Source organism: Sebastes umbrosus, chromosome 22, assembly GCF_015220745.1.
Source record: "Sebastes umbrosus isolate fSebUmb1 chromosome 22, fSebUmb1.pri, whole genome shotgun sequence".
In the NCBI taxonomy this organism is placed as follows: Eukaryota; Metazoa; Chordata; class Actinopteri; order Perciformes; family Sebastidae; genus Sebastes; species Sebastes umbrosus.
In genome coordinates, this window is record NC_051290.1 from 13136351 (window position 1) to 13158147 (window position 21797).

The following is a 21797-nucleotide window of genomic DNA, read 5'->3' on the forward strand; positions in this document are numbered from 1 at the left end:
TGATAAACCTACTCGTAGGTGTAGTAGGCCCCTATCGACCCACATCTGTGGTGCTTATAGCAACCGATAACGCCTATTTAATAGCACGATAACAGTCTAATCAGCTGGCAGTAGACACATATCAGGCAGTACGAAAGAAGTATGAGATCCGATACCCAGCCCTAATTAGTGGTAGAATAAAACTAATAAAGAAATACAGGAAATACTGCATTGCCGAATATCAAAACTTTGCCAAAACAGTGGGTTAAAGAGCAAAAAGGTCACGTCGAAATGAATGAATTTAAAAAAAAAAAACAACAGCAAATGTATTTCAGAGCAAAAACTTTTGACAGAGTTGATGAATTTCTGAGTAAAACCCAAAGAGAAACACAGAACTTAAAAATGAATCAGACAGCAGTTCAGCTGGAGTCGTCCAGTTAAAGGAGGGGAAGGGAGTTTTTTTTGTTTTAATACCTGGGATGTGAGAGAGGAGAGGAGGGAGGGAAGTCGTTGATGAGTCTTTTTGTATATTTCCCTTCTCTATGTGAGATTGTGGGTATGTTGTTAATCTCTGATCGCAGAGCAGTACATGTAAATAGTTAACATACAAATACACATTTTCCTGATTTCAGTTTCTAGGGCCTTTTTTTCTCTCATTTGTGGCACATACAAACCACCCATCGTCCCCCTCCTATCCCCCGTTTCTTCTGTCTTTTCTCCAGTTGCTCTCTCCTCCTCTTCCATTTCTTCCCCCTCTCAAGTTTCCATCTTCACCCGGCCCTCGTTCTCTCTCCCTCTCTTTCTGTCCCTCTGTGGCAGTCTGTCAATCCCCCCCCGTCGTCGCTCTGTCTACACCTTGTCCAGGAGGGATCTCTGGCAGTAGAGGAGGCGTCGGGGCGTGCCGTACTTCCTGAAGAACAAAAGGGCTCCCAGAGTGACCACCACCAGCACCAGTAGGAGGAGAGGGATCACCACAGCCGCCGGCCCGGCCCCGCTCTGCGACTCGTCCACCTCGATGATGATCACCTCTTCTTCCCGACCCTTCTTGGGCTCCTCGCCTTCGCAGCCCATCCAGTCACTGAGCACCGACTTGGGGTAGCCGGACTCCACCTTCATGTACTGGTTGTTGAATTTCCAGTACTTGTTGGCTTTGTAGAAGTAAGTGTAAGCTGAGGAGAGTGGAGAGAAAGAGCTTTGCTTCAACAATAGAGCTGCAAATGATTATTTTCATTATCCATTAATCTACTACTGATTTTCTCAATTAACTGGTTAATTGTTTGGTCTGCAAAATGTCAGAAAATGATGAAAAATGCACCACAATTTCCTTAAAAATGCTCATTTTGTCAGATCAACACTCCAAAATTCAAATATATTCAGTTTATTATCACACAAGACCAAGAAAAGCAGCATATCCACATATTTAAGAAGCTGGAACTGAGATTATGATTAATCGATTGTCAAAGTAGCTGCCAATTATTTTTTGGTCGGACTATTCAATAATCGACTTGTGTCGTCCTGGAATACAGACATCCACGTGATCAGTTTAATGGGGATGAAAACTTACATCCGTCTTCACTCATGATGGCAGCTTTGATGTTGTCCGGCGCACCGCTCCACATGCTGATGGGCTTCGGATAGCCGCTGTCCACGGTGCGAGTCTTCTCGTTGAAACGGTAGTACCTGCAAATGACACGAAGACAGGAAACCATTAAAGATGCACAGTGTGAGAAGAAGAAGAAACAGCTTTGGGTGATTAATTCGTAGAGGCTGTAGGGGAACAGTTGTTTTGGGAATGTAGATGTTTTTCTACAATGACATAGAAACGTACATACACGTCAGACGGCGGCTGGCGGTACCACGGTTTTGCACTACGCGGCTCACGTTACCGCAGTTTCACAAGAAAACTACGGTGGCCTTCAGGTAATGTAAAAACGTGAAAGTCTCTCTCTAGAGTCAGTGTTTGGTTTGTTCGTTCTGGGCTACTGTAGAAACATGGCGGAGCAACATGGTGGACTCCGTGTGAGAGGACCCGCTCCCTATGTAGATCATTGATGTATGAGGAGAACTGGATACAGCGTTGGAGGCGGGGCCCTGTTCATTCCTATAAAAGTTGCTCAGTGACGCATGATGTCAAAATGGCTCGACTTCTGACTGGAAAAGTACCCGGATCTTTCAGCGATCTTCCAGATCCATTGGGCCCATGGAGCAAGCGCAGTAGTGTCCGCTTGGACACATGGCTCGGTCGAGGGGTCACAGCCGTCACGGTGTCGTCACGACTTGCTAACTCCGCCTCCCAGCCCTCGGTCAAGCCTCTGTCTGGATCTCATTCACATGAACGGAGGAAGGAAAATAACTCTGGATATGGCTATTTTACAACTTTTAATACCTAATGATTTTTCAAGTGTTCCTACTGGGAAGTTGATTTACTTCAACAAAAAAAAACTATCCGCTGAGTTGCAGACGTCTCTTTCCCAATGTAAGTCTATGGGAAAAAGTCTTTTTGGGCCCAATAGCATCACGTGACGGACACGGATGTTGTAGTACCACTTTTTGACCTCTAAGAAAATTGGCATGGACGACCGGCGCTCTTCCTGGGGGCTTAAAGGGCTATGAAGGACTCATTCTAAGCTAACGAAAACACAACTCTTCTTCTTTCAGGTGATTATACACTAAAGAAAACATAGTTATGAATATTATATTCCATTTCTGCTAATAGCTCCCTCTAAATCCTACACACTGTTCCTTTAAAGACAGGAAGTGTGAGTCAGAGAACTGAAATGTGGGATGCTACCTTCACAACAAGTTCACAGATAAGTACAGTAAAACTACAAGTTATAACAGGTGTGCACAACTGTACAAAAGTATGAGCAGTATTTGTTTGGGCAAAAGGGAAAGAGATTCAATCTATGCATGCATGAGTGCTGCAGGAAAGCTCCCACAATGTTTCATAGATGTACTGTCAGTCGTTAGTCCTTTGAAATTGGAGGAATAACTTGTTTCCCAAATGCAAAGAGGCTTCGTGCAAAGTCGACGGTGCAAAATTGACTTAACAGATCACATATAAAAAGTTCACCATACTTTTAACATGTGTGTGGTAAAACCTCAAAGACAGACTCACTTAGTGCCTCTGAAGAAGTACGTCTGTCCCGTCGGCGTGTAGAAGAGAGCGGCGTCGAGCTTATCTTTGGGTAGACCGGTGCCCAGGTCTTTCAGGCTCTTGGGGGAACCCTTGTCCATGCTGTTCTCACTGAACTCCCAGTACCTGTCACCTGGAGACGTGAGAGAGAACAACAGGACGATGATCAGAAGGGTGAGACAGAAAACAGAAAAGAAACATCAGAAGGAAAAGAGATGAAAGAAAAGCAGTCATAATAGTTAACACATGAAGTTCATCACTGGAGCAGCTGCAGCAACTCCATCATCCCAAATCTGGTTTCAATCTAATCTCAGATGGAACGTACCCTTGAAGAAGACAAATTTCCCATCATCCCTCTCGTAGGCGGCGTTGATGTTTGATGGCAGGCCCTTCCAGAAGTGACTGATGGCCATCGGGTAACCTGGCAACACCTTGTTGTTACGCACACGCCAAAACCACTTGTCCTAGATTAGAAATACAGTAGAAATAATGCATATTAGTGGGACACTTCTGCATGGAACAGAGCCCTCGTTAATGTTATTACTAACACATGTGTTTTTCCTATTATGACAAGTCAAAACGTCTGCTGTGAGAAAGCCCTGTACAGTAATTTGGTCTGAGATCATTTGAGAAAACGTTGTACCTTAAATACAAACTTTTCCCCTCTGAGGATAGCGATGGTGTCAAAGTGTCCCTCACAGATGTCGGGGCCGTTTTCGGGGGTGGACGGCTTCGTGGGTCGAGGTTTAGGAGGAGGAGGGGGAGCCCCAGACTTGGTTCCTGTGGGGAAGATGTGAAATGGTTAATAACGTATGTTAATGTATTTATGTACCAACAAACTCCACCACTTTGGTCCAGACTGAATTATCTCTACAACTACTGAATGGACTGACACGAAATTCTGTACACACATTCATTGTTCCCAGATGATGAATCCTACTGACTTTCATGCTCCTCTGTCTTTTCCTTTAGCGCCACCATCAGGTTCACTTCGGGGGTTTTGAGTGAAACGTCTCAACAACTATCGGATGGCACCATCATCAGGTCAAAATATGACTTTGTTCGATACTTTGTTTTATGACTAAATACCTGCAAAGCTAATGCAAATTCCCATCAGCCTCAGCTGTAGTTGTGTTTAGTTTGCATGCAAACTAGGGCTGTGTATTGGCAAGAATCTGACGATACGATACTGTACGTATCATGATACAGGGGTTACGATTCAATATATTGCGGTATATTGTAAGTGTAAATATATAGCAGATTTTTAAATCAAATTTTAGGAAAACTGTCATATAAAGAACATAAAATCATAAAATCTGTGTAAAAAAGTTAACTTTTTGGAAATGCAGTTTTGGAAAAAAAATTTAAAATGACAAAAAGTTAACTTTTTTATGCAATCAAAACAATGCGATCTGCATTTGCATTTATCCAACATCATAGCACTACTTTGAGAGGGCACATAAACTGAGGGGACGCATCTCTTTGCAAATGAAATAAAGTATTGACTGGGTTAATCTTTAAATGTAAACTATTAATTAAAAATAAATACAATGTTTTTGAGAATCGATACAGTATCACAAAATGTAATATCACTATACTCGATATGTTCGGTATTTTCTTACACCCCTGATGCCAACATGCTAAATTAAGTTGGGAAAAATGGTAAACATTATATCATACATACCAATATATATTATAACATCAGCATGTTAGCATTTATCTCATGTAACATTTCATTGTACATGTGGATGTTCTACTTCGTACTAATGTCCCTTGAGAGGAACATTAGTGGCTAAAAGGTTGCGGATGTTATAAGAGGAACATCACTGCTAATATATCCAATAAATTGCCATTTCCTTTAGGAGAACAACCCACCGTAGACCGCCTGGATGCCTCTGCGGTCGTCGTCTGGGAGCTGGAAGTTTTCAGTTTCAAACCACTGGTAGAATGGGGCCATGATGGCCGAGGGGTCGTTGGAGTGCTCCAGACCCAGAGCATGACCCAGCTCATGGACGGCCACCAGGAAAACATCATTACCTTCAGAGAGAGAGAGAGATAGAGAGAGAACATTTAGTTTATTTGTTTTAATTTCTTCCAGGATATCACCGTCTAATCTCCTCTCTCTTACCCCCCTGGTCTGTTTTCCCGGTGGTCCAGGGCTCAGCGAGGTCAAAGTGTGTGTCTCCGCCGATGCCGTGTCCGGGGAAGTAAGCGTGAGCCAGGAAGCCGCCCTCGCCATCGAAAGGCGTGCTGTCGCCGTGGAAACCCTCTGAGAACGACAGCATGATGTCCGCGAACTTGTCGACCTTATCTCTGATGTGGCTGTAGGGGATCTCCCTGAAGGTGAGCGGGATCGCGGTCTCCCACACCTTGAAGGCTTTTCGGATGGCTTCATATGTGGCTTGTTCTCCGATCTTAGGGGTGTAGTTCTGTATGCTGTTAGAGAGAACAGAGGGACAGGGATTTAACGCCGACTCAATACACTTAAAGGTGCAGTGTGTAGGATCTGGCGGCATCTAGCGGTGAGGTTGCAGATTGCAACCAACTTAAACTTTTGCGGCAAGCGTGTAGGAGAACTACAAAATGTAGTAAATGGCCCTCTCTAGAGCCAGTGTTTGGTTTGTCCATTCTGGGCTACTGTAGAAACATGACAGCTGGCTCTGTGGAGAGGAAGCGCTCCGTATGTCGATATAAACGGCTCATTCTAAGGTAACGCAAACACAAAGATGCTTATTTTCAGGTGATTATAAACTAAAGAAAACATTCTTATTAATATTACATTCAGTTTCTGTTAATAGATCCCCTTAAATGTTACACACTGTTACAGGAACTAAGTAATTGCTTCACAATAAAAGCCTATCAAACACGACTGTAGATCAGTCTGTCTGTAGGAACAAGTGGTGTATAAATGAATAAATGTAGAATGAAGCCGATCACACCACTATTATTAAGAAATTACATTTAAGTCAAAAAGGAAAATTTAATTCCAGACAACGACAATGTTTTTTAATTATTTTTTTGCATAGTTTTTTTTCCTTTTGTCGACTGTTGAAGTAATATTCAGAGTTTGGATTCTGAGTTTGAGGAGTGGTTAATTTCATTAGAGCTAAAAAGGTTGATCAATTCATTGGTTGACAGAAAAATGTGAATATTTTTTGGTCTTCTTCTATGATAGAAAACTGAATATCTTTGGGTTTTTGACTCTATGTTGGACAAAACAAACCATATGAATATTTCAACTTCGCATTTTTCACATTTTCTAACATTTTAAAGATCAAACGATCAATTCATTAATCAAAGAAAATAATTTAAAGATGACTCAATAATGAAAATCATTAGTTGTGTATCATCACCTGCATAATAAATCATATTCACATGTGTAGATATTGAAGAGCGTATACTGTATATAGCGTATATAAAGAGCGGCATATACCTGAAGGTCACCTCAGACTTGTCCCACTTCAGACCCTGCACGGCGTATCTCTTCCTCCTCAGGTTGGTTTTCAGCTGCGGGCCGAACTTGTCTGGGACGCCACATCGCGGCCGGCTCATCGCCCTGGCAACAGCAAAAAAGAAATCCCAATTTTTACTACGTACAATATTCAGACTCCACTGAAGGACACATTATTTATAATTATTACACGGCTTTGTTGAATACTCGATTCTGATTGGTCAATCACGGCGTTTTACGGTCTGTTATTTCTTTATAGCAGACCGTTGCTATGTATAACAGACCGTTGCTATGGCCACAGTTCTGATGTCGGACTCTGGCGGACCATTTTTGTGTCAAATTATTGATTTCTTAAGTAAGTAGTTGTGTAATAAGCTGGATAATGTACAACTAGTGGGTCATTTTTGTGAAATAAACCCCTTCAGAGCGATGCAAGACCCCTCCGAGGATGTGCGGCATCGCCCTGTCGGGGTTTATTTCACAACAATGACCGACTCGCTGTACATTATCCCTTACACAGCAATCTTTAGACTCTCTTAACTCCTCTTTCGAGTCATCAAATGATCTGACGGCTTGAAACTCTCCAGTGATGATTTGAACATTTGAAACCAATAAAACATATCAGAACTCACTCTAACGTGTTGGCGTCTATGGAGCCGGTGACAGTCAAACCGTAAAACCTCTGCATGGCTGATATCGCTGTTTCAATGGACTTTGGTGAACGGATGGCTTGAGCTCTGACGTCACCTGGAGGCAGGTAGCCATACTGCTGCAGCCAACCCTACAGGACAAAGGGAGAGAGAAAATATTAATGTCTAAACTGAAATGACTTCCTTTCCTGTTGGACAGAGCTAAACAGATAACAGCACCATAAATCATTAATATGAGAACATGCCGTCTTTACAGGTGGACACAGTTTCCTCTACCTGTCAACAGGTGGGCTAAGTTGTCAAGAAGCTATAAAAGCACCTCAAAAAGTTAATCAATGTTAGTTTGAGTGTTTTAGTGTGATACCGTCTACATGCTCTCATCGAGGTCTTAAATTTTCACTCCATTAGGGCTGCATTTAACTATTATTTTCATTATCGATTAATCTCTTGATTATATTATAGATTAATAATTTGGTCTATAAAATGTCAGAAAATAGTGAAAAATGTCCATCCCAGTTTCTCAAAGTCCAAGGTGATGTATAAATGTCTTGTTTTGTCGGTCCAAAACCCAAAGATATTCAGTTTAATATGATATAAAACAGAGAAAAACAGGAAATCTCCATATTTGAAAAGCTGAAAACGAAAACTAATCGATTAATTGACTAATTGTTGTAGCTTGACATTCCATCAACTTCTTGTTTATTCCTAAATAAACCTTCAAGACCAACTAGTTGACCATGCATGCATAATGAGCAAAATAATAATAAAAAATAACCGAATTGAAGGCATAAAATATAAATATATTCTACTAAGTCTGATAAATTGTAGGATTTTTAACTACAAATTACACAGAAATATTCATTATATTCTCCACAAAACAACCAAATGATGACTGAGTACCTGATGTAATATTACAGTGTTTACTTTGGCATCCTGTATCATTACATCATTATTCTGATTTAGAAAAAAACATGACGAATAATCTCATAATGTATATGAACATGATGAGATACTAAAGCGGAAACTTATGATATCATATATGTAGGATCTTTTATATGAATATTCTTCTTCCAAAAATGCAACACACTCCAAACTACTAAAATACACAATTATAATACATAACTTGTGATTTTGAACCACAGAAATTATAATTCTTTGCTATTTTGTGACATTTTATAGACCCAGGGAGACTTTATCTATGCAGAGAAAGAGGTGGGATTGCTGCCTCAAAAACACCACGGCATATAGTTGCATGCAATTTTTCTCATGGAAGTCAGGCGGCGGCTGGCGGTACTACGGTTTTGCGCTTTGCGGCTCACATTATAGCAAGTTTCACAAGCGTGTTGGAGAACTACGGTGGCCTTCAGTTAATGTAATAATGTGAAAGGCTCTCTCTAGAGCCAGTGTTTGGTTTGTCCGTTCTGGGCTACTGTAGAAACATGGTGGAGCACCATGGCGGACTCCGGGAAGACGACCAGCTTCCTATGTAGATATGAAGGGCTCATTCTAAGCTAACGAAAGCACAATTATTCTTAGTTTCAGGTGATAATACACTAATAAAAACACAATATTATATTCCATTTCTGCTAATAGATCACCTAAAATGTTACACACTGTTCCTTTAAGTATACAGTGCTTTGTTATGGGACTCATTAATTTCATAAAATACAACATACAACAAAAGGAAAAGTATATTTATCTGCTAAAATACAATAATATTGTTTTATTTTATACTTCAGCCAGTAATTAGGAGCTTTGCAACACATAATAAATATCTTTCTCTGGGAGTTTGTCAGTCTGCTTGTAGTCAGACATGCCAGAAACAACACAAAAACCATCTTAGTCAACAAAAAAAGAAGGGCTTGGCCACTTATGGGAACCTGCTGGTGTTTGTCTCCTTCCAGTCACCGTTCAGAGCTTGTTTGGACCTGCGTCTCTGAGCTCAGATGCATCACACAGATTGCATGGTGAATAAGGGAGACGGAGCGTGTGCATGGGGGTTTCTGTGTGCCTTGTTAAGCAACATACTCTCCTCTACAGCAGCCAACACACACTGAGGCAACTCATCATGTTGAATTTATTGTCATTTCTCCATGTGACTGTGACATTATCCCGTTTATGAACTCTTAAAAGCCAACACCAAATCCTCGCATGCCCCCGTGATTTATGCTGAGCTCGTTAAGGGGAACTTTGTTGTGGGGTCATAAGGAGGGACGAGAGAGGAACTGGAAGCCAAATAAAACACACAATCTGAAAACACTGATGTCATTTTAGTCACGATGACCCAGAAGGCTGTCTAGACGATCGCAGCCAAAGACAACTGGCGGTCATAATAACGCTGGAAAAAGTAACATTTTCAGCAACATTTGGGTTCCTCAAAGTTTAAGATCTCTCTGCCACTGTCTATGTCTGTCCTCCTCCTCCTCCTCCTCCTCCTCCTCCTCTCTCTGTCTCCCTTCATGTCAACCAAAACCACCACTATTTATCTTCACACATGAAAGGCCAGCCTATTCTTTCCACTGCCTGCTGCTGCTGGTGGTCTAAGACTTAAAGGAATAGGAGTCCATTATATCCATTATACAACAACATCTAAAGTTTGCTCCCTTTAGCCATCATAAACTACCTGTCAAACCAGACCAGGCCGTAGTAGAAAAGAACCCTGAACATATTGAGATGAAGGGTCTTTTATTTATTTTCATTGATAAGAGGATGATTGTGTTATTTTTTTTAACATAGGCCCTTAGGAGCTCTCACTCCAAACACAAGCACACGCTTGTGCGCAAGTTCAAACGAGGTGTTATCTATACGACACCTCCTCATTTCACTACAAAAACCTAAATAAGATGACAGCTGGCTAGAGGGAGATCGCCTGAAAGTTTCCTACTTGCTGTTGGCTATATTGTACGTCATTTCCAGTAAATATCACAATATAAAATGTGTGTTTTCTGAACAAACGTATGCTAAGAGGTTACGTCTCCAGTCTGATCTCGAGCGCACAGCTGAAAGGTAGCCTACTGACTGTCCGTGGTTTGTTTACTCGACGTAATAGAAGTGCATAGTAACGGATAAAGTGTGGACAGAGAGCGTCCGATGTTATAGTTGGATGCTCGCTTGCTGTCAGGGACACGGTGTAGGAAGGCGATCTGTGGGCCCCTGTGCAGCTGCACCGGTTGCACTGTCGATATTTACGCCATTGTTACATAGTCTTGCTTTAAAGGTGCAGTGTGTAGGATTTGGCAAGCATCTAGCAGTGAGGTTGCAGATTGCAACCAACTGAAATCTTTCTTCTTTATCTTTCTTTTAGGAGAATTACGGTGGCCGACATGAAAACGTGAATGGCTCTATCTAGAGCCAGTGTTAAAACATGGCGGCCAGCTCTGTGAAGAGGATCTATGTAGATAAACGGCTCATTCTAAGGTAATGAAAACACAAAGGCTCAAGTGCATCTTGAACTGTGTTTCCACTTATGAATCTGCACACAGAGAGTTAACGCACGTCTTCATCTCCGCCACAGTCTGCGGAATTACCCTGAATTCCTCCGTTAGCGTCATCTAAAACCTCAGATATCTCTCTTATTCCACCATAGGTGCTGTTTTTCTCTTCAAGCCTTCCTCCGACAAGTGAAGGGAGAAGCAGGGGGGGGATGGAAATGTAGCAACTGCATGGGCCGGACTACCTGGCCGTATACTGCCTGGGCACACACAGCTACTGTTAGTGATGTGCTGGTCAGAGAGGCCAGAGAACAAGGTTCACTTATGACGACCTGCAGAGAGGCAACTTATCCCCCCTTCTCTCCATCTCTGCATATATGCCCCCTCACACTTTCTTCAAGATTTCTCTGGATTATTTAAGCATTAATCTAATTTATCCTCTGAGTCAATCTGAGTAAATCTGCCTGCAACACCAACCAAATTTACTTTCTCTGCCTCCCCACTGACTGCTGCTAGTGTGTCCTGTGGCTCCAGTGTGGTGACGCGTCTGCTTCTATAAAAACACGTCTCCCCCCACACCGTCAAGACCTCCACTTCTCAGTCCCAAACTACTCCACACACCACCACCACCACCTCCGGTTGAGACGCCAGGTATCCCAGCATGCACCCCTCCTCCCTGGAACTCCCAGCAGCCACCATCAAAGCTTCTATTTATTGAGACTTGTACATGGCTGGTATTGTTGGCCTCGGGGGTAGCTAGGTTGCTCGCTACACGGCCATGTGTGGTCAAAGGGCTGGCTGCTGGTTTGGTAAACACACCCCTGAGTGTGTGCAGTGTGTGTGTGTGTAGTGACGTGAGGTCTAAATGTATAATGCACAGACACTGAAACAGCGTGATGTAAAGTCGGAGGTTGTTTCAGTGGAGCTGTGGGATGTATACATGGATTGTGTGACCCTACTGTGACCTTACCATCATATGTAGAGTTGAAACAATTATTTAATTACACGTTGCACATAATCTGTTATCATTTTTAAGCAAAAAAGGCGAATAAATGTGCAGATATGCTGCTTTCCTTGTCTTAAATCCTAGTACACGGAATGTCTTTGGGTTTTGGACTGATGGCTGCACAAAATAGGCAATCTGAATGTGTCGCTTTGGGCTTCGGGGGAATTTTGATGGCTGTTTTTCACCATTTTCAGACATTCTATAAATCAAATAATCAATTTATTAATCAAGAACACAATCTACAGATTCCCCGACCTCCACCCCATATGGAGTTTCACGCTGTCTATACTACAGTGCCTGACTTTCGCTGTCATGGTCGCTAGAGGTCGCTGTCGTGTTCTTTTATAACTTCTTTTGGTGATCTACCATGTGAATCGATGATAAAACCTCCTAGTGGGTGTAGCAAGGCCCTACTGACCCATATCTATGAAGCCGATAATCACTGATAACGCTCATTTAATGACCTGATAACAGTCTAATCAGCTGACTGAATGTGTTAATATGTTTATTGACAACTGATTAAAGACACTTTAGGTGCAGTACGCTGCCTCCAAAGCACCACGGTAGATGGCTGCCTGCTATTACAACAGTTATCAGGCCATTTAATAGACGTTATTGGTCGCTATAAACACCATAGATGTGGGTCAGTAAGGGCCTACTATGCCTACTACGTTGTAAAAGTGAAAGCAAAACTTTCTAACACGTTAAACTCAATGAAATGTTACATTTTTAACACAAACAAAACAGCTTTTTTAGGTTAAGGCAACAAAAACACTTCGTTAAGTTTAAGAAAAACATTGTTTTTGTCGTAAAATAACTGTTTCAAAAGTGAAAGTGAAACTTCACGCTTTTGAACACAAGGACAACTATATGTTGTTGGTTTCACACGGGATGTGAACTCCAGTCTCCTGGGTGAGAGTCCCATCCTGTGTTTTGTGTCCCATCCCTCATCCCTGACCTCCACTCCATATGTAGTTTCATGCTATCTTCAAACAGCGCCTGACCTCCACTTCTGCTCTGGTCATTATTACTATGGTCGATAGAGGTCGCTATCGTGTTCTTCATACCTTCTTTTGGTGATCTACCATGTGAATAGATGATAAAACCTACTAGTGGGTGTAGGGCCCTATTGCCCCACATCTATAGTGCTTATAGCGACTGATAATGCGTATTTATTAGCCTGAAGACAGTCTAATCGACTGACAGTCATCATCTTCTTAAGATCAGAACAGAAAATCTAAATCTTTCGGCAACTAAATCCTAAATAACATACTTCACCATGGCTGTATTAACTTACAAGGGGGCCCTGCATGGGGCAACAACGAGCAGCTGGGCCCCCATTAACCCTCCATTCCTCCCACACTATGTGTAATAATTTTCTAAGCTAGAACAGCACCCCATGGTTCAAGGTTTGCTGTGGGGTAATTTGATTACTGGTCTACTGTGTGTCTATATACAGTAGAGTACCAGGTGTAACCAATCTGTTTTTACTACATCCGCCCTGACGAAGACCCTGTGTGTGGTCGTAGTCGGACAAACTTGAACTAATTAAGGTTTTAAAAGTAGATTTTAACGCAGATATCTTCCTCAAGCTACAGCCTCAAGATCAGCAGGACCTACTTCTTTAAGGCCCCTGATTTCTGGATACAAATGTTCAATTAAATTAGCGGTTGAAACACAGTCAGCCTGGAGCTTTCAGGGCCCCTGCGAAGTTGCCCAGTTGGTACTTCACAACAATTTAAAAATGTGATGCCAGGCAGCATGTATGTGATGTCTCAATGTCCCGTCACCCATCATGGGACATGTGGGTGCCACATACTCTCTTAGTCACATTCACATGATGAGACTGAGTGATAATTTGTTTACCGGATGTACTGTATATAGATATCTATATATCTATATATAGATATATATATGAAACAAAACAAAAAAAAACCACCAACCACAAGTTCCGACATGACTTATAAACAAAATGGAAAAAAATCCCCGGTGTATTTATAGCTGCTGTGGTCAAAAAACAAAAGAATGATGACGTTTTTCTGGGGAAGTGAAACTGTCAACATCTATAATGTGGGTGCTTGTCTGTATTTATACAATATATACTGAAAGAAAGTAGGAATTAAATAGGGATAAGAATGTGTGTATGTTTAACTATGTTTACACTTAGTACTGCAGTTAACGTGTCTGTTAAACAATTGTGAATCTGTTTTTTTCCAGCCCGACAAACGAGTTGGATACTTAAATCTCACCAGGAATGAAGGAAGAAAACGGACAGACGGGAGGGTAAAGGACAGAAGAAGATGATCTAAAGTGCAGAGCTACATTAGCGAAGGAGAGGTAAAGACATTAGAGGGAAGAGCGGTAAAAGAAAAGTGGATGGATGGAGAGAGAGAGAGAGAGAGAGAGGGGTTAGGAGTACGGCTGAATTTAAATTTGAGGGACTGAGTCAGTTGTTCCTCTCGCTCGGTGCCAACGGAAAAAACTGAGAATTCTGCTCATGAGTGGCTGAATCTCACATTGCCTTCATTTCTTGGCGTCTCTGACCCAGTTAGCACTCACAGCAGCGCCGTGCAATGTTTTTTTCCCTGCGTTTACATTTCTACCGGGTCAAACAGGTCAAATAAAATCACTTTTTCTGCTTTAGTGAAACCTTATAAACTGATTTAACTAAGCCAACAGTATCTGTAACATTGATACGGTTTCTACGGTGGAAGTGATGCAACTGGAGTGATAAATATCAGAGGACACTGCTTGAATGGCAGTAATTCCACTAAAATGACCAGTAGTGGAAAGTATAGTGCTGCACTTGAGCACAATTTTGACATACTTGTACTTAACTTGAGTGTTTCCATTTGATGCTTCTTTATACTTCTACTCAAAGGCAAATATTGTTACTGCACTACATTCAGCAGCTTTAATTAGTTACTTTAATATTTGACATACCAAATATAAAAGGAGCTTATAAAATATGATGCATTGTCATAGAATAAATATTTAAAGGAACAGTGTGTAGGATTTCAGGGAATCTATTATCAGAAACGGAATATAATATTCATAGTTTCTACAGTAGTACAAAACCAAACACTGGCTCTAGAGAGAGCCTTTCACGTTTTTACGTTACTTGAAGGCCACCGTAGTTCTCTGACACGCTTGTGAAACTGCTGTAACGTGAGTAGAGTAGTAATCGACTAAGATTTCTTTTGTCGATTCGTCGGTTTTTTAATGTTTTTTCTGTGTTGAATGACTTATTTCCAAGAAACTTATGAGCACATCTCGGGTAAACATTTAAAGTGGTGCTTTTTTGTGATTCTTTGTGGAGAAACTCAGTTTCACAAAGTAATCGATGAGTCGACATGATCGTATTTCTTTGGTCGAGGAAAGCCCTAGTAAATTTACCACTAGGCTACCAGGTCCAACGACAATTATTTTCTATATAACAAGCTATAACTACTTTATATACTGTTGGGTAGATTATAACAATGCATCATATTTTATAAGATACAGTAATCATTTATGTCGTGCAGTAAAAAGTACAATATTACCCTCTGAAATAGTGAGTAGAAGTATAAAGTAGCATAAAATGAAAATGAGGGCTGTCCTCAACCAAAGAACTTCTTAGTGGATTAACATACAATTCATTTAATCGATTAGTTTAATGGACAGATCTGTAAAACTGAGTTTCTCCCCAAAGAATCACACAAAAGCACCACTTTAAATCTTGTGTTTACCAGAGATGTGCTCATAAGTTTCTTGGAAATTAGTCACTCAGCATGAAATAAGCATAAACAATGACTAACCGACTGAAGAAAATCTTGGTAGACTAAAACCAAAACAACTAATTAGTCAGCTAATCAACTAAGAGGGGGCAGCCCTAATGAAAATACTGTAAAAATCAATAACTACAGTTGAGTAAATGTACTTCGATACTTTCCACCACTGCCTGGAGTCTTTTCAAAGGGAGTCTCTCCACCAGGCACATCTGGCCTTCAACTTTAATCAAATCCAACCAGCTGACTCAAGACTAAAATCTTATGATAAAAATGGATCTATCTTCAAAACCTGCACTTCTAACATCATGGTGGAAGTTTCCTCTCTTTGATGCCCTGTGTTTTAACAAGGTGGACCATTTTCTTGGGTGTAGGGCAAAGACAAAACTCCCTTTCTCCCTTTCAAGTCCATCGGTTTCTCATTAAAGCCGATCCAGCTGATTATTTTGACATTTCTTAAGTGACAACCGCCGCCCGTCGGAGCAGCGTGCGCCAGATCTCGAGCTTTGATGCTACATCAACAGCCACTCTCGTCGAGATAAAGAGGATTGAACCCAGATGTGTGTTTTGACCGGATCTGTAACCCTCTGCTGGGATCACGAGACATGTGTCTCCAGATGGCAACGGGAAATCTCCAAAAGAGATCCTGTTTTAGACGCTGTTGTTTTCATTGCTGCCCACTTCCTTTCGCTCACAAGGTCCCTCTAAGCTTTTTATTTAAGTAAAGAAAGGTTAGACAAGGCAAAAGCGGTGAATGAAAACAGATGCCGGAGGCCGCAAAGGTACTCGAACTTCACCAGAAGTCATTTTCAGAGAATAGTGGAAGTCTTATTTCTCTTTCTCTTTTCTGCTTCTCTTTTCACTCAGCGTGAATTAAGTGGGATTACTTTGTCAGAGAGGGATGTTCAGATGTTGAGCAACGCTGAAAAAACCCACAACATTCCTATAAGCTCAGTTTCTCTGTCTGACTTCTGCTTTCTCAACCCCCTCAAAAGAGCTTCAATTAAACATTAATTAAAGTTGTTGTTGTGTTGCTGTTAGTCTGCTTTCTCCACACAGACAAGTCTATCTTTTGATCACAGGGTTCATATAGGTGATGTAATCCTGAACCCATAATTACTTCTTATCCTCTTTCTGCATCAGGACTGTCTGACAGCATTGCACCACTGTGCACAACCAGCATCTATATCTGATGTGTCTCATGTTAAATCCTGCACTCGGAGGTGATATACTTATATATTAGAGGTGTTATAAACAGTCTTTGTTTGCAGACATTCATCACTGTGTCGGTGCGTACGCCACAGGAGGGCAGCCGCCTGTGGCGTCTTATAAACTGTCTGAGTTATCCACCATGTCTGGCTTGACTCACACGCCAGCAGCTTGTGGTCAGTGACTAAGGTCCTCCTTCGTGCATCCTGTCCACCTAGAACTACCGCTCACACTCTTGAATATCTTAAGGAAGTTGTAGCTGGTGGACTTTTTGCTCTGTGAATTATTTCCTGTGACTATTACTGGTGCATCCTGTCTTTTACACCTTGTGTGTGCAGTTCCTGACAGTGTGACTAAACACTGATGAGGTGCTGCACATCAAACACCAGTATGGCCTTTGGGACGACCTACAGAGCAAATGAGAGCCGGAGGCGCCCGTGAGTTCTCGTACCCAATCATTTACAAAAGCTGCATGTGACCTGGTGACACAATATGTTGTTTAGTTGACGGCTAAACTGCATTTAGTGTCTCCAGGCCTACAGTCTCCCAGATGGAGCGACTCATGTCCGGCTTGTTGTGCCGTCTCCACGGGCAGATGAAAATCATTAACCCCCTCCCCCCCGTACCACCACCACCACCAACAACCCCTTTTTTTCTCAGAACAAAGCAGCTCAGCTGAGGTTTCCAAACTGTGTGCACTGCATCTCCCCCTCCTCCTCCTTTACAAGCCACAAGAGTTAAACTCATGACATTTTTTTCCTCTGGATGAGGTTTCATCTCTTGTTACAGATGGAGTCTTCTAAAAAGCTCTTAGTACAGAGAGACAAGATGCCAGGAGGGAGGAAGAATAAACATGGGAACATAAACAGTTCCTCCCTGGCTGTTGCAAGATTAGAGAAAACATATAAACATTAGAAAGACACTCAGATTGTGAATAGGGTGATAGAATAGGATGACTGAGTTGTACACTGATTTTTTTTTATTATATTTATGTGTTTTTGTATGTGTATATACTGCTTGTGCGTATATGTGTATGTATGTATATATGTATATATATGTATATATAAATAGATTTTATTTTATTTAATTGTTTTAAATTTGATTTCTTTTACTTGTGTATATTCTTTTTACTTATATATATATATTTTTTTGTATATAATATGTTTTTCCTGTATCTATACTGGCTTATTTTATATTAATATTAGGTTTATTAAGTTTCTTTGTTCCAAGAATGTTATTATTGGGGACTTTTGTGAATGTCTGTTCTGTTGTTTTAAAATGAACAAAAAAACAATAAATATAATATTTAAAAAAAAAAGAAAGACACTCAGATATCAGTAAAACTACAATTCCCTGTAGTGTCACAATAAGATATTAAAAATAAATGCAAATCTGTCTTCCAGGAATATTGTAGAAAACTGTAATTAGGGAAACCATTAAAAATACATTTTGAATAAAAAAAAAATTGGAAGTGTTTACACAAAACAGCTTGTATGACACACTTTGACATCATGCATGCATCACATTGCATTGTTTAAAGTGAATGATGTTCCATTACTTACCTCAGCTTTTAGTACATTAGCAGTGACTGAGGTAAAACCAAAGCAGCAGGCCAGAGTGAGGAGCTGGGGCAGCATTCTTCTCTCTGCAAACTGCCCCGAAGAAGAAGAAGAAGAAGAAGAAAAAAGTTCAGGAAACTAACTTTCTACACAAGTCCCGCCGTCCTGACAGCAAATATAATATAAATGAAAAATAAAAACAAAATGGATCGATCCGTTATGCTTTTAAAACGTGGCAGAAAACTTTTTTTTTCTCTTATCCACATGGACACTTAGTGTGCAAAAAGCGACTCCTTTTAAAGTCAGAGTTGAGTTGAAAACACGGAGCGAAATGCTAAAAACATCAGGTGGCTGTTACAAAATGCACTAAAGCTTCATAGTTTGGCTTCCTGTCCTCTGGTAGGATTGTCTGCAGCGCGTGTGGACGTGGTCACGAGAGAGAGAGAGAGGGAGAGATGGATTTTCCTCTGGATCCTCCTCCAGATGTTCTGACGTCATCTTTATCATGGCTGACCAGGTTTATCAATGTACCGATTAATGATACACAGACAGATGTTATACTATATCACATCTGTCATCTTAACTTAACAAATGGTTTTATTAGATATTATAGTGAGAGCTGCTGTTTTTTAATGATGTCTATTTAAGATATGTATTAATTGTTCTTTTGTTTTTCTTTATCTCATGTATTCTAACCCATAGTAGTAGTCTGGTATAGTGCATTCTAATATATTCTTTTTATTATGTGTTCTATAGATATTTATCTCAAGTGTTGATATGTATAATTATACTGTGTACTTTCTATCTATCTATCTATCTATCTATCCATCTATCCATCTATCCATCCATCTATCTATCCATCCATCCATCCATCCATCCATCCATCCATCCATCCATCTATCCATCTATCTATCTATCTATCAACCAAAAATTGGCTGAAACCAAGTGCCGCACAAATCATTTTACAAAATGAATTAGCAGATTTATTTGAAAAAGAATGAAAGAAATACTGATATTATTCAATAAAAGACTTATAGTTCTTACATTGAGGTCTTACTATTGAAATTTGCAACTGCAAACTAATGGTTATGTAATTAGTAGTCATTTTCTGCTTATTTTCTAATTGTTTGGTCTAGAAAATCTAAAAGAAAATAGTTAAAATTGCCTGTCCAAGATTCCACAGTTAATTTTTACTTTTTTCAAATTGCTTATTTTGTACGACCAATGGTTCAAAGCCCAAAGATATTAAGTTTAATATCATAGAAGACTAAGAAACCAGCAAAACATTACATTTAACAAGAATTTTTCTTTGGGAAAAAAAATACTTAAATCATTAATTTATTATAATAATAGTTGACAATTGGCGAGCGGTTCATCAACTAAGTGCTTCAGCCCTAATCATAACTATAAAATTAACTGTTTTGTTGTGTTAGCTGGTTATTTGTTGCCATGTAAAGTAATAACTTTACGATTCTGTTTTTATCTATTTAACACACTTCTCATTCATCTTCTGCGTGGACAATAAAGATATTTTGCGTATTGTTACTTCATTTGGATGTCTGAGTTTCACTGTGCAGAATGATATATGTCATTGTCACCATTGTAAATAACAATTTGCTCTTAATTGACTTGCCTGGTTAAATAAAAAAAAAAAAAAAATGTCACATTCATGTGCAGGAGGAGGAAAGTTTCTTTGTGTCAACCTTCAATCTGACTTTAAGACGTGGACATACAAGATGATTTTGTAGCATCACAACTAGTTTGGAAGCCAATCGTGGTCCAATATGCAGTTTGCACAAGTATGATATGGAAACCTCCTGCACACTGAGAATGGACTTAACAGCGAAGTAGGAGACATCCAGCAACTGTTTGAAATGGAAAATATTTGCACAATCAAATCTGGATTTTTCATTTAGGGAGTAGGAGTAGATGTCATTTTAGGATTCTTTAATGAGGTAATTGAACTTTTTTTAATGGAAAAAACAACACATCAGACTCACATTAATATTCAAAGCAGGACAGTGGTGGAAAAAGTATTGAAATCCTTTTTAATGTACTTACATAAAATACATAGAAAGGCCTATATATAGTATTTTTATGTCCTAAAACATGTCTGGAGGTATTTATGTAAAGGATCTGAATACTTTTTCTTCCAATGCTGACATGTGGTGGAGTATTAAGTGGCATAAATGAAAATACTGTACTTGAAAATAAATTACTTTATATGGTTTTTAAGGAGGTCGCTACTACATTATTGTGAATTAAAGGTCCCATATTATGCTCATTTTCAGGTTCATACTTGTATTTTGTGTTTCTAATAGAACATGTTTACATGCTGTAATGTTAAAAAAAAACATTATTTTCCTCATACTGTCGGCCTGAATATACCTGTATTTACCCTCTGTCTGAAACGCTCCGTTTTAGCGCATTTTGACGGAATTGCAACAGAATTGTGTTGCTAGGCAACAGCTTGGGTCCATGTGTACTTCCTGTCAGCTGATGACATTCACATTCACTGCAACCAGGAAATAAACTGGGACACATTTAGAATGTTTACGTTTAAAATTGTGTCAAGGGTTTAAATATTGTATATTCGTGACATCACGAATGGGCAGAAATCCTGACAGCTTGTTTCAAATGCAGAGTTTCTGAATACGGGCTGTGTGTATTTCCCTGTGGATTGAGTGTTTCGATACTTTCACAGTATTTATATAGGACTTAAGCCTGCTTTATAATAAAAAAACATGAAAATCTCACTTTTTTATAATATGGGACCTTTAAAATTGATGTATATTTGTAAGGGCCGACACTGACACCTGGTGTTTAGAAATAGGCTAAACATTTCACTCATTTTAGACATAACCGCCCTATAGGAATATATTTATAGGAATATATAAATTTACAGTATTGTGACAAAGATTCAGTGTAAAACTGTCAAGAAAATCATAAGGTATTTATATATATTTTCAGATGGAATTTCATTCATTCATTCATTCTCACTGTGCAATATAATTTTCCACTTGTGCAATTTTGTTAATAGTCTGTTTATTGTCAATACTGTATATACCGCTCCTATTTTTATACTTCCTTCTATTTAAATGGTTCATATTTTGTTACACTTTGTTTAGCTCTTTTTTTTACTGTGTTAGCTGATGCATCTTGTTTTTTGCACTATCCCCTTTGCTTCTGTACACTGCAAATTTCCCCACTGCAGGACTAATAAAGGAATATCTTATCTTATCTTATAAAGAAATTTACATTACAATATGGCATCATACAGAACAGTCCACAACTACAAGGGAACAGACATGCCTGGAAATTGGCATACATTGCATAAGAGTGTGGATGAAGAGAGAAAAAGAAACCCAAAAAAACCAAAAAAAAAACCCAAGTAAAAACAGAAACAAAAGTAGTGTGAATAGTTCTAATAGTGCTATAGAGGTTCTCTGTAAGGTTAAGGTCCTCAACTAACATTGAGAGCTTCATAGCTTTCTTTTTCTTCATATGTTTCAGAGATGAAAAGTCACAGCTCCTTATGAAAAACATAGAAATTTGGTCTTGATTTCAGGAATCTATTTTTATGTATAAAAAAAACTTTCCAAGAATGAT

General features: G+C 39.8%; 1 protein-coding gene across 1 annotated transcript; it reads right to left on the minus strand.

Annotated features, from left to right (window-relative positions):
- Positions 1-95: 95 nt before the first annotated feature.
- Positions 96-18611, minus strand: mmp14a (matrix metallopeptidase 14a (membrane-inserted)). The gene is made up of 10 exons (XM_037759508.1): positions 18192-18611; positions 7199-7347; positions 6549-6671; positions 5244-5551; positions 4991-5152; positions 3759-3895; positions 3441-3579; positions 3098-3248; positions 1544-1659; positions 96-1148 (listed from the first exon to the last, which is right to left on the minus strand). The coding sequence occupies exons 1-10, from the start codon at positions 18264-18266 to the stop codon at positions 829-831; spliced, it is 1680 nt and encodes a 559-aa protein (XP_037615436.1). The 5' UTR covers positions 18267-18611; the 3' UTR covers positions 96-828.
- Between the last annotated feature and the right edge of the window lie 3186 nt (positions 18612-21797).

Excerpts from the sequence above, each read along its gene's own strand:
- mmp14a (XM_037759508.1), bottom strand. The coding sequence starts at position 18,266 with ATGCTGCCCCAGCTCCTCACTCTGGCCTGCTGCTTTGGTTTTACCTCA. Across the intron at positions 6,672-7,198 it reads ATAGACGCCAACACGTTAGA|GGCGATGAGCCGGCCGCGAT; the intron begins GTGAGTTCTGAT and ends TGCTGTTGCCAG. Across the intron at positions 5,552-6,548 it reads AAGTCTGAGGTGACCTTCAG|CATACAGAACTACACCCCTA; the intron begins GTATATGCCGCT and ends TCTCTCTAACAG.